This window comes from Morone saxatilis, unplaced genomic scaffold (assembly GCF_004916995.1).
Source record: "Morone saxatilis isolate NCDOM2014 unplaced genomic scaffold, NCSU_SB_2.0 Contig15, whole genome shotgun sequence".
NCBI classification, from domain to species: domain Eukaryota; kingdom Metazoa; phylum Chordata; class Actinopteri; family Moronidae; genus Morone; species Morone saxatilis.
Genome location: NW_023339707.1, coordinates 20,966,816 through 20,979,305, shown reverse-complemented (window position 1 = coordinate 20,979,305; position 12,490 = coordinate 20,966,816). Strand labels below are relative to the sequence as shown.

General features: G+C 42.0%; 2 protein-coding genes across 2 annotated transcripts in view; both read left to right on the top strand.

Annotated features, from left to right (window-relative positions):
- The first annotated feature begins 7,130 nt into the window (after window positions 1-7,130).
- Window positions 7,131-8,848, top strand: si:dkey-70p6.1 (uncharacterized protein LOC570575 homolog). The gene is made up of 3 exons (XM_035655978.1): window positions 7,131-7,350; window positions 8,474-8,531; window positions 8,684-8,848. Exons 1-3 carry the CDS (start codon window positions 7,217-7,219, stop codon window positions 8,846-8,848), a joined length of 357 nt encoding a protein of 118 aa, XP_035511871.1. The 5' UTR covers window positions 7,131-7,216.
- A 934-nt stretch (window positions 8,849-9,782) lies between these two features.
- The window catches only part of LOC118323908 (basic salivary proline-rich protein 4-like), a 6,315-nt gene continuing 3,607 nt past the window's right edge, over window positions 9,783-12,490 (top strand). The window contains exons 1-2 of the mRNA XM_035655977.1: window positions 9,783-10,301; window positions 12,443-12,475. Coding sequence (XP_035511870.1) covers window positions 9,783-10,301; window positions 12,443-12,475 — 552 coding nt within the window. The remainder of the gene's footprint in view (window positions 10,302-12,442; window positions 12,476-12,490) is intronic.

The window sequence follows — 12,490 nt, the reverse complement described above, 5'->3', positions numbered from 1 at the left end:
TGGAAATGAATCGGAAACGCTTTGATGATTAGAGAAGAAAAGGAGGAAAAAAATAATATCTGGCGCTACAGGCTTATTGAAACAAACCCCTGTGATAAAAGCACACTGCATCAGCCTGAAATTCCTCATTTTCTGTGACCGCCTATAGCCCCCACCTGCACGGGCACATTTTTTTTTTAATTATACCCACAAATCCGAGTTCACACCCTGCATGTTTTTCCTGTCTCAGTCTCATTTGAGTCGTGGTGTGGAACCTGTTGTCAGCAGCACTGCAGTTTGAGGGGTGTCGGAGCCCAGAGGCGCGGTGAGCCGGGCAACCCAGCCTGTGATTGATGCCTGCTGAGTGGGTGCCATCATGAGCCACGTACATACAACCTCCCCTGACGCGCGCACACACACACACACAAGCCCCTTCATGGAGCATTTTTTTAATTATACAAAACAGATCTACAGAAAAAACATTATGGTGATGATGGGGAGGATGATTCCCTGTTTAACTTTCAGCTGTTGTTGTTCAGCCTGTTTTTCAAGGTCCCTCGCTCTGCCAAAAGCTGCTGGGAAAAAAGGGGGGGATGTGAATAATGTGATCACAAGACATTATAATTATTCTTTAATTTGCTATGAATGAATAATGTCAGGCGGTGTTTGTATCAGAGGCAGCGTTTGCACAGATAAAGACAGAGAGCCTCAGCTTTCTTCCTCACAGGGGCATGGTTAATCGTTGTTGCAAGCAAACATTTGACCTAATTCACATTCTCACACAATAGCAGCCTCCTCTCTCTCTCTCTCTCACACACACTCTCTCTCTCTCTCTCTCTCTCTCACACACACACACACACACACATTGCTGTTATTTGTGTTACACAGAGGGTGAGGTTTTCGCTCCACATGAACTCCCAGGTGGTTTATCAAAACCTGAGCAGATTCGGCAGAGAGGCCACTGCCGGCTGGCCGGGCTTATTGAAAGGAGTTCCAGTGTTATTAATAATGAACACACATGTAAATGCAGTGCATGTTCCTAGAAAATGAAAAGCCTACTGGTGTTTACTGCAGCACTGTAGGGCTAAATGTATTCCTAAAGTGCATTTTTATGAGGATTACACCATAATTCCTTGTTTGACTTCATGGCCTCGACAGTTGCTGTAAGCAGAAACAATAATTATTTTTTTTATTGTTTGAAGGAGTCAGAGTTAGAGCTTTTGTTTTCTGATAAAAAAACATTTTTGTTTGTTAAATTTTGCCTATAAAATATAATCTGATGATGTGATTGTAGCCAAATATGTCACCCAGCATGTCCATGTCATGTTCCTCTTAAGACATTTAATCGTTGACATTAGATCCAAGTCAACAGGTTGACATGTTTCTGTCATCCATTCAGTTGCCTACAAATGCAACTTTTGATTATTTTCTCCATTTATCAATTCATGTTTTGATCTATACAACTCCAGAAAACCCAAAACAACAGTCGATTAAAGGAAATCACCAACAATTTTCATAATTGATTAATCATTTGAGGCCTTTTTTAAACAAAAAATGGCAATTCTTGGCTCCAGCTTCTCCAATGTGAGGATCTTCAGATGTCTTTGGGATTCAGATTGGTGATTGGAAAAATACAAGCAGCCATCACATTCAGCTCTGGAAACTTTATATTACATCAATTAATTGTGAAAATAACAGATTAATCGACTGAAAAATTGCTCTAAAAATCAATTGATGATCAGAATAGTTGCTGATTCATTTTCTACTCAGTTTATCGACTGATCCTTGAAGCTCCATATTGTGACTGTTGTGACCCAAACATTGATCCATTCATTCATTCATTCATTCATTCATTCACATGTAGTGACTCCTGCAGAGCTACAACGATTAGTTGATTAATTTGATTAATTGATTAGTCAATTGTCAGACAAATAATCAGATAGTCGATTACCCGTTTGAATTATTTTAAAAGTAAAAATGTTCCTTCGGTTCCATGTTGTAATATGTGAATGTTTTCTGCTTTTCTTTGTCTTATGTGATAATTAATGATAATAAATGTAATATCTTTAATTTTGTAGTTGAACAAAACAGCCAATTTGACGAAATCTGCTTTGTCTTTAGGAAATTGTGACAGACATTTGTCATTTCTCTCTGGTGCTTTATAGACCAAACGATTAATCTAAAAATAATCGACAGATGAATTAATAATGAAAACAATCGTCCAAACAAGCAGTCCAAGTTTGCTGTCGGTCCTCTGACTGAAGAAGAGCTAGGGCTGCACAATAAGTACAATATTCAAATCGCAGAACCAACAAAAGGTAAAATGTGTGACAGCCCAGCATTATAATGAAGTACTGTAGTGCTGCAGTGATGCCCTGACCTACAAACCACTACAGATAAAACATGTCTCTTTGGTACAGACCTCAACACATTTCACATTATGATGATTTTAATAGTTTTTTATAGTGAAAATGATAATTGTGATGCAAAAATTATCATTCCCACTACTTGTGAATCATATCACAATCACAATATCTGTCAAAATAATCACAATATTGTTTGTTTTATACCATATCATGCCCTAAAAAACATTTCATATAGGAATTTCATATATGCAGTAACCTAAGCTCAAAAGTCCACTTACTACCTTTTATAGCTTTCAAACATGTCTTCATTTGCTGACATTCTGTTGCACACACTGTTCCCCGAAGGTACAGAATGAACTTTTATGTATTTTTTATGTCACTTTGTTTTAATTGACACACATTATGAACGTGTTTCGGTAAAGAAAGCAAACATTAATGATCGATGATGCTCCAGTTTCCATGCCACATATGGGCCCTTGTCAGTGTAAGTAGCCTTTTGGTCTGTGATACACGGTCAGGGCAACACCTGGCAAATCTGCACCTGCAGGTATTCGCTGGTAGTTTGTAACGAGCACACTGAGCACCACAGGCAGGGTAGGGGGGGGGCTCTCTGTGGCTTAGGGAGAGGGGGCTTTGTTTAGCAGGAAAGCAGCCGGGGGAGGGTCATTTCTTGCTCTTGCTCTGAGCGCAACGTCCAATTGGTTGGCTCTGACGAGGCAGCTCTAGGGCCAGAGATTACACTGCAGTGCTGAGGCGTCACTGTGGCTGAACACCGCAGGCAGAGGCAGGGGGATAGAGGGAGAGAAGAATGGGTGGGGAGGTGTGGACACACTCATTGAGACAGGGAACGGGAGGAAAGCCGGGAAACCTTGTTGGGAAATGTGACAGCCTCTTCTCATCATTAGCTTTCAGCGTCTTCAAACACCTGCCACAGGACTCCCACGCATGTCTTCCTCCCCTCCTCTCTCTCTCCTTTCTTTTCCTCCACACCTACACCTTTCCCCTTTCTTCTCTCTCATTACCCTCTCCATCTCCACTCCTCGGCTCTGTTGTCAAATCAGCACAGATATAATTACACTGACACTGTTGCAGCTGTAATTTAAATGATCATTCCCTCGTAGGTGCTTATGGTTCTTTAAATCCAACATAATATTTCAGACTGCTCACTCAGGAAATGTTCTGTTAAAGTTGAGGTGCTGGTGGAGGAATTAAAAGCAGGTCACAGTCTTTAAAACGCTTTTGATAGACATGCTGGGAAAACATGTTCACTGCTTTAGTGACTTTCTTAAGACAAGCTCAAAGAACTATGTAATTATGTTGGTTATCCACTGTTGTAAAATAGGATAGATCCAATTAATAGTAACTAATCTGAATTAGGAAACACAGTTGTTCTGTGGTCAGATTGCACCTGAATTTACAAAGAAAACTACAAGCAGCGTGTAAAGAACTACCGAGACGTCCGTGTGTGAAATCTGGTGCAAATTAGATTTCATGCTGAGAACTGTTGGGTTCAAAGCTGGATCTACTAAAAGAAATGCAAATTACCCTAAACTTACCAAAACTTACCAAGCAGAGGCTGACAAACTCCTGTCCTGTCTCTACTGTTTTAATAGAAAAGCAGATACTGTACAGATAAGAGTGAAGTCAGTAAATAAATAGTCCGAATACATTCACCATAAAGATGAAACTTAAACATCAGAGGAAAGATCAGTCATTGCATCCTGACAGCTGTGATTTTACAGCGCTGACGAGTGATATTATGGCTACAACAGACCACACCCTCCATTGAGCTGCGTTAGAGTATCAATCCACGTAGATGAAGACCTTATTTTGATGTAGCCTAATTAAATTTAGCATAAAGCAGTAACATCAGCATTATATCACAGGCAGAAGAGACAGCAGCCTGCTACACACCACAAGAGACTCTGAACAACAACACACATTATCCTACTTATCTAACTTACAAACATGAACGCATTGTCTTGAACAAGCAGCATCCTCCGTGGCAGAAAAATTAAACAAACACGTAAGTAAAAAGTTCCTCGAACGGCCACTTGAGGCTGTTTACAGAAGTAAGTCAGTCTCTCTATAAGGCCCCATATTAAAATACGGAAAATGGTTTTGGTCTCTGTGGCTAATTTTCCCTGTTCCTGACAACTGTACATGTAACTCACCCCTTTAAATTATGTCAAGGTTTAAAGTTCTGCATAATTAGTCGCTTTGAGTAACAGGTGGGTACTCACAGGTAGTTGTTTTATAGTTACCAGGCTTCATTCAGCCTGCCTCACTTCCACCCACATATTTCTGCTACTGTTGCCAGTATTCTCTGCTACTGTCCTGCTTTCATCCACTAACATGATATCTGGTTTGCCGTCTACCGTTTACGTGAATCCACGTGAATGCAGCATTTGTTTACTTTGTGTCTCATTCCCCTGCTGGGGCTCAGCCTGCCAGCTGCTGTCCATCAAGCACTGACACTAACACGCCCCTTCAGCCTCCAAGATGAAGGATCATTTCAGAAATTTTCCCAAAGACCTTTTATCTTCATTTTAATAATAACAACAACATTATATTTTTAATAAAATGTTAATGTGTTTGCAGTTGGACTATAATATCAGTTACAGAGGGCTGAAGGGAACCTTTTAAAAGATTCACCGTGTGAGTCACGTCATACTAGTTTGCTGATCTTTCTTTCTGTGTGTGTGCAGATGGACCTTCAGGGTTAACTTCTGTTAACAATAACAAAAAGATTTCATGAAGCTGCTTTATAGTAAACATATAGCACCAGACTTCTACTGTGAAGCTGCTTTTTTTTCTTCTTGTCTGTAGTCAAAACAGTAAAATCATTGGTAACAACCACTTTACCTAAAAGTCAGATCAGAGAGACTACCTAACAGCCCTGAGCACTTATATGGTGACACGTCACTGTTTTTTACTGTCCCTTTAAGTCACGGGACTCTTGAGATAAAGCGTGCCATATTTGAAGAAGATGGGATCAATGGTGCAGGATAATCATATACAGCCAGATTTGGAGAATATGTTGGCAAGACAGACAGAAGGGTTTTCCTTATTACTATTATACTATTATTATTTTATAATCGGGCGTTGGGTATATGCACTTCTGAATCCCCTCAGATGCTAATCATTCAGTGTTCTGCAAGCTGATTTCCCCCCCAGGATGGGGAGGACATGACGTAGTTGTCCGAAAAAAATTGTGGGCATAAATTACAAAATCTACTCTTCAGGCACCATTAGACCATTGCTGTAAAAGCTGGTGTACAAAACACTTCTGAAATAGACAGTTGCATCTTTTTCAATAATCCATCACTTTCAGCCTCCGGGGAGTATATTTTATTATACCACGAGCCCACTGGGGCGACAGAAAATGGAGTAGATAGCAAAGGTAGTAGAGTTTTGGATGACAAAATTCAACAAAATTCATCCAGGTGGGAATGGGTGCGGCTTAAACCAACAGACATATCTGTCCTCAAGGTATAGAAGGACAAAACAAGAGGCAAGAATGAAGAAGAGCATACCAGACATTCATGCTTGGGCTGCTTGAATACGTATTAGGCCTCACTGACGTCAAAGATCTCTGCTGTTAATACTAAAACTTCAGAAACGTCCACAAATGTGTTGGTTTCTCCTTCTTGAGGTGTCCACAGCTTTGGCAAACTGTCAGAAACAAATACTCACTGTTCACCAGACTACAGGCAAATTGTTAAAGTAATTTGTCCAAGTGTCAGATTTGATCGTTAGCAAAGAGGAGGAGGAGGAGTGAGGAAGAGTTTGGTCTAAATCTGTAGCTGTAAACTGAATAAATACACAAGAGACATTTGGAGTATTATCGTCCCGAAAACTTCAGTTCAACAAGACTTTGGACAAAACCAGGAGGTATGTTTCGTGCTGTCTGCCTTTCGGTTGTGTGTGTCACTGATAGACGAGCAACGCACACATAAACACACATGAAGACGGACTGTCACAGTAGACAGATGGCACGATTTGACAGAGATTAGAACAGGCTTGTTGTTTGTTCTTTTTGTTACAGCTTTGTGTTTTTCATTGTTTATTTGAAACATATTACTCTCTGCCAAATGTGAGATTGTCTGGCAAGCAGCAAGGAGCAGAGAAGAAGCAAAAGAAAGATGTTTCTGTCTGCTCGCTCTGCTTTTGTGCTTGTCTCCTTCATTGTTTCAGGTTACTCTGCCTGCTGGCATGTTCAGCTTCCCTGTGACTCATTGTGCCTTCTCAATATGTATGTTTGTTCTTGTTTGAATGGTTTAAACCACAGGAAATTTTGTTTTTACCCATGTTAGAAGCTACCTGACAAACAAATCAGCACTGGATTCTCTTGGAAACTGCGCTGGGTAATACGTCAGATATACTGTGTGTTTTATCTTTTAGCTGTGAAGCAGGTTGCAAATGTGTAACTGTTGGATTACATTAAGTACTTGCGCACTGTTTTACACTGTAGACACATACCTGAAAATGTTTGTTGGTGAGCATTTATGTTGATGTCTATGTAAGTGTGACACATAAATCTCAGTAATCCCTCAAACAAGGTAAAGCAGAAGCACATGCCGGAGGCGTAATGTCTGTTCACTTCACTGCTTCAGGACTGGATGTGAATTCTCACTTTTTCCTCTTTTCAAACTGCTCCTTCCCTTCTGCTTTTTGCACCATGAATATTTTACTTCTGGTTCCGCTGCTTTGTTAACCTACTTAATGTTTTGTAAAGGTTAGATAATTTTGTAATTAAGCACCACTCTGTGCCTGCAGATCCCAGTGAGACCGTGGCACTTCTCTGCGTGCATGAGTTGTAAGGGTGTGAGTGTGAGTGTGTGAGAGCAAGTGAGCGCCAGCGCTCCCACATGGCCTCCATGCAGGACGGGCTGAACTTCACGGCTCCTCCCTACGGCAAGGTCCTGCTGCTGGGTGCTATCGCTGCTGCCTCAGCCTTTGTTGTCACGATCCTCATCGTGGTGCTCTGCGTGGGCTGCCAGAGGTGAGAGCATGCCTGATACACACACACACACACACACACACACACTGAGACACATATGCCATTTATAGGACGTTTAGAATATTTATACATGCATGCACCAGTAGTGGAAGGAGTACTTTACTTAAGTAGTGTTAAGTACTGAAATATTATCAGCAAAATGTACTAAAGCAGTGGTTCACATCCTTTTTTCTTAAGGGACCCCTTTTCTATCATTGAGTAAACTGAAAAAAAAAGGCCTCGCGACCCCCCGTAAAGCCCTGGCGGCCCCTATTGGGGGTCCCGACCCACAGGTTGGGAACCACTGTTCTAGTAGTAAAGGTACTGCAGTAAAATAATATATCATTAAAGATACCTAGAGGGGCACAAGATAAATCTGAGGGGTTGTGAGATGATTGATGGGAGAGGAAAACAAGGGTCAGCTTCACAAATTTGTATTTATTTATTTTTACTTTTCTCTAATCTTTTTCACAGGTTAGTTAGTTCACAATTGATCTGAAACGTGACAAGCCCCAACTAGACAAGGATTTTTTTATGAGAGATTAATGGGGGTAAACGTTTAACAATTAAAGGTGGAGTCAATCATTCTGGAGATAGATAGTTGACTCCCAGGTTGTCAAATACAGACGCTTTGGGTTTATGGTGAATAAGAAACAAACAAAGTGGCTTGGAGCGAAACACAACAGATGGCATTCATGCTCCCAGGTTTACCAGTCATTGTTATTCGACGATGTGGGAATGAGACTCAACCATCAGCTATCTTTCTCCAGAATGACTGACTCCACCTTTAATTGTATTTTATAAACTTAAGGTAATCGGAAAAGTAACTAGTAATTATAGCTGTAAAAATTATCATTGTATTATAATAATTATTATTATATTGAAGTCAAAAGTATAATATTTTAATACAGTTCCTGAGTAAATGTACTCTCCACCACTGGCAGCACATATGCAAATATACTCTTTCACATACACGCACACACACACACGTGCACACAGTCACAAGATTACTCAGACACACACACACACGGACAGTGACTCAAACTCTGCACAAGCACAAACACACAGAAGTGCATCACTGTAGTAAGTGTCAACCTGTGTGACAGAGCGGTTGTGTTTACCACAGGAAGGGGAAGACACACAATGTTCCCGGCGAGGGCGGAAAACACCGTCTCATGGACATGGTAGGTATCAGGCAACACGCTCCTCCATGTTTCGTTTGTGTTGCAGCCGAGATAGCTGAAGCAAGTCAATTCACAAAGGAACAATATCATTCAGAGGACACCTCTTCAGTCTTAATTAGTGTTTAACTGGCCTTGTGTGTGTGTGTTGTCAGGGTATACTCAGGCAGTCGAAGCTGCGGTCCATCAGTAAATCAGACACTGAGATGAACAAGATGAACTGCAATGGGAAAAGTGAGTGCATCTTTCACATACAAATCCTGACCCTGTGTGCTCCGAACTCACTGCTGCCTGGTGAAAACCTCGTAGCTCCGAAATGAAAACCTGATCTTGTTTTTAGCTGCATGACAAAGCACTTTTGGAAAACATGGAGAAGGAGATTTTTGGCGAATTCTCTTTGAGTTGAATGTTATTCTCAACCACAGGAGCATTTAATCCTTCAGCTTATTTAAAAGCATAAAAGTCACAAACATGTGGAGGTAACAGGGTTTTTTTTCACCCAACAGAAACAATATAGTCCGTGAAATAGCAGAAATGGAAAATCAATTCAATCAATAGCATGACAAATACGTACATAAATGGAACAATTATCCACAAATAAATGTAACTATAGCGCGTGCTGATTTGGGGTAATCATTGATCTCAGGCTTGGATGCCGCGAAAACAACATTACCAACCCCTAACAATGCAAATAAACATTTAGGTAAATGCTCAGTAACTGATCTGGGCCCTAAATTCATGCAAAAACCTATTTGTAATAAAAATTAAAGGACCCTTTAGAAGACGAATTTACCCTAAAACAGAATTCACATTACATTTACGGCTCAGCCTTATTCCACCGGAATGTTCAATCTTGATTTATGAACATGCATCTTTCTCTCTCTCTCTCGCAAAGACAGAAATCAGAGAGCCAAGATAAGTCCTGGAGCTCCATCACTGACAGTCAACAGGGAACTGTGTTTGTGGGCACTGTGACAGTAGCCTGAGAGGGTTTGAAGAAAATATAAGCATATGTCCTGCTTCATACTTGTCCCGCTTCCACCGCAGTGGAATGAAGTCAATTTGGACGCATTTTCTCAAACATCTACGTCAGCTCCCAGTTTACTGTCAGCAAGAGAGATTTATTCATCTTCACAAATGTTTGTTGAAGTGTCCGGTATAGGAGGAGTATGTGAATTCTGTTTTATGGTGGGCGTCCTGTTTGTGGCCTGTATGTGCCTTGCAGAGGCGTCTAAAAAGAGCCGCCCAGCAAGCATGGACCCTCTGCTGCTGCTCAGCTGCCGGTCTAACTCTGACCTCCGTTCTCAAGGCAGGCAGCTTCCCCAGATCCCTTCTGGGACTGGAGAGGACGGAGAGCACACTTACTCAGAAGTTGGCAGACGCTCTTCCACCACACGTACTGACGATGCCCTGTACGCCATGGTAGGCAGGGCCGGGCAGACGGACACTCCGGCCCCTCCAGCCGTCCCTGCCAACACCCCGGCACCCCCAGACCCAGACGGGGATGTGGAAGGAGGGCTGCCCGAACCGGAGGCCCAGGTCATGTCTCCCCCTCATCCACCGGAGACGGCCGAGTACGCTTGCGTCAGGAAGCTGAGAAAGGCCGACAAGGCGCCCCAAAAGAGAGACAGCGGGACAGATATGGGGGAGCCACCGGCACCGCCTCCACGACACGCGCCGCCGTCACATCCCGCCCCTCCTCCACCACACCCTCACAGCACAAAGTTGCCCCGTAGAAACATGGATGCCTTCAATGTCCCTTCATTCCCAAAGGTTGGTATGTTGGTAGGTTTCACACATTCGATATATACAGTAGTTACACAAGGAAAATGTGCACTTACTAACAGCTTTTTTCCAGAGCTTTCAGCTGCATCTTATCCGTTGACAACTGGGCAAACAACATATGCTCATGAAGATGATGAGGATGCAGTAGAAATCTAATAAGCGGAGAATGGGTTCGTAAAGATTGGATTAGGTTTTGAGATTAGAAGAGATTATATTAAGGGTAGAAAAACATGTCATATGGAACTCAAATGGGACCAAATTCCCACATGAATAACACATAAACTGGTTATTAATGGAAATAGGTAAACTTTCTGATATAATGTTACAAGGCACAAAAACAATAATGGCACAAAGCAGATTAAGGCTGAGTTGAACAGATATTCGTGTTCCCCAGAAGATGAACCCTAATGATCCCCTGACTGTTCCTCTAGCGCCACCATGAGGTTGACATTTGTAGCTTTTAATAAAAATGTCTAAGCAACCATGAGATTGACTGTAAGGTAAATTTATTACAGACATCCATGTCGTCCTGTACTTTGGTTGGTGCTATAGCAAATGTTACAATGCTAACACGCTGAACTGAGATGGTGAACATCTGTTAAACATCAGCATTGTCACTGTGAGCATGCTGATGTTAGCATTTAGCTCAAAGCACCACTGTGCCCAAGTACAGTCTCAGAGCTGCTAGCACGACCCTGTGTGTTTTGTTGTTGACCTCTGCGTTGGCTGGCTGCGTTTTGGCATACTGGGCTTTATACTGGCCGTTAAGCTTTTAACTACATGTTTTGTGTGCGCATGATGGCTGCCTCGCATATCCTGCGTCCAGTGTTAGTTGTGCACGTCCTCAAAAAATTTTAACTATGTGTCCGCAAGATGCAATATGCAGATGAATGATAGGGGCAGTGTAGGGGTCAGTAGGCACGTGATGACAGTGGCAGAAGAACCAATTACCTGCCTCTTAACGATGTGTCATTGCCGCTGCAGAGTTACAAATATGGTTATCAAAATAGCTGGTGACAGATTGGTACCATTTTCGAAGTAATGTTGGAAACCTGCAAAAATAAATGAGACCGTGCACGTCAGAAAAGGTTGGAAAAATTTAGTTGGGACAATGCCAATGCCGTGTTTCATCCACCATCCATCAGACGTTTACATCATGCAAATCTACATCGTCTGAGTTATCTGGTGCACCCTCTGGAACCCTTCAGTAACACAAGAAGTACATAGACAAGAATTTAAACAATCACATTCAGGTTAGTTTGCCCGAAAAGTTTGATTGTCGTGGTCAGATAATTGCTGTCGGTTGTATCGACCTACAAATTTGTGATAAATGTTTCATCCTGTAGTTTATTGTCAGCGTCAGTATGACAGATTAATATGCAGGTTGTAGTCCAGGTACAGTGAGCAGAGTATTTGTGTCAGATTTCCCGTTGATGCTGCGGAGGATCTACACGGTTTGTAATTGTGCCAGTGTTGCAGTTTTCTCCGCACTCAGTTACATCGTGCGTGCTGTTGTGATATGGTCGCACTTCTGTAGGCATTTCTTTGAAGTCCCGGGCAGTAAGCTGTGTTTATTTCTCGTAGAGTTCTTGGTGATATTTCTGCTCTCAGCAGTGTCACCTCCTCCATATGTTCGCAGCAGCAGGAGTGGAGGAAGACTGTCTGCTTTTACCGTGCCTATAAGGCTTTGTGCTCCCCTCCAGGTGACAGTTGGAGACCATTTGCTGCCCTGTGTGAGGTCAGCAAGGTCACACTCTCTGCTGTGACCTGAGTTCAGTAACACACGCAGTTCACAGGCTTACATGTGTACACAGTCTGCTTGCAGGGCGGCTCACCACTGGCTTTCTTGTGGATGACGCAACATGTTGAAATTGAGTCATCCAGAATATAAGCACATGGTTCCTCAGCCCCACCTTCCAGGGAAAATATTTTCAATACTTTATGAAATCCATCCACTACATTACTAACACCAGCTCTGTGCTACAATACTTCTGCATGTTAAAAGTGGTTAATTATATCCTTTATGAACCCCACTGGGTCTGATTTTATTTATATTCACAAATACTAATAGACATGCATGAACACGTGACCAGCTCTGCCCCAAATGTAATTCCTTGTTCTGTTGACAGGAAGTGATGTTTATGGGCAATGGAGAGCAGTACATCTGGAAGCCTCCA

Bases quoted from the DNA above. Each gene is read 5' to 3' on its own strand.
- si:dkey-70p6.1 (XM_035655978.1), top strand. From the start codon at position 7,217: ATGGCCTCCATGCAGGACGGGCTGAACTTCACGGCTCCTCCCTACGGC. The intron at 7,351-8,473 runs GTGAGAGCATGC...TGTTTACCACAG, and splicing joins CTCTGCGTGGGCTGCCAGAG to GAAGGGGAAGACACACAATG. The intron at 8,532-8,683 runs GTAGGTATCAGG...GTGTGTTGTCAG, and splicing joins AACACCGTCTCATGGACATG to GGTATACTCAGGCAGTCGAA.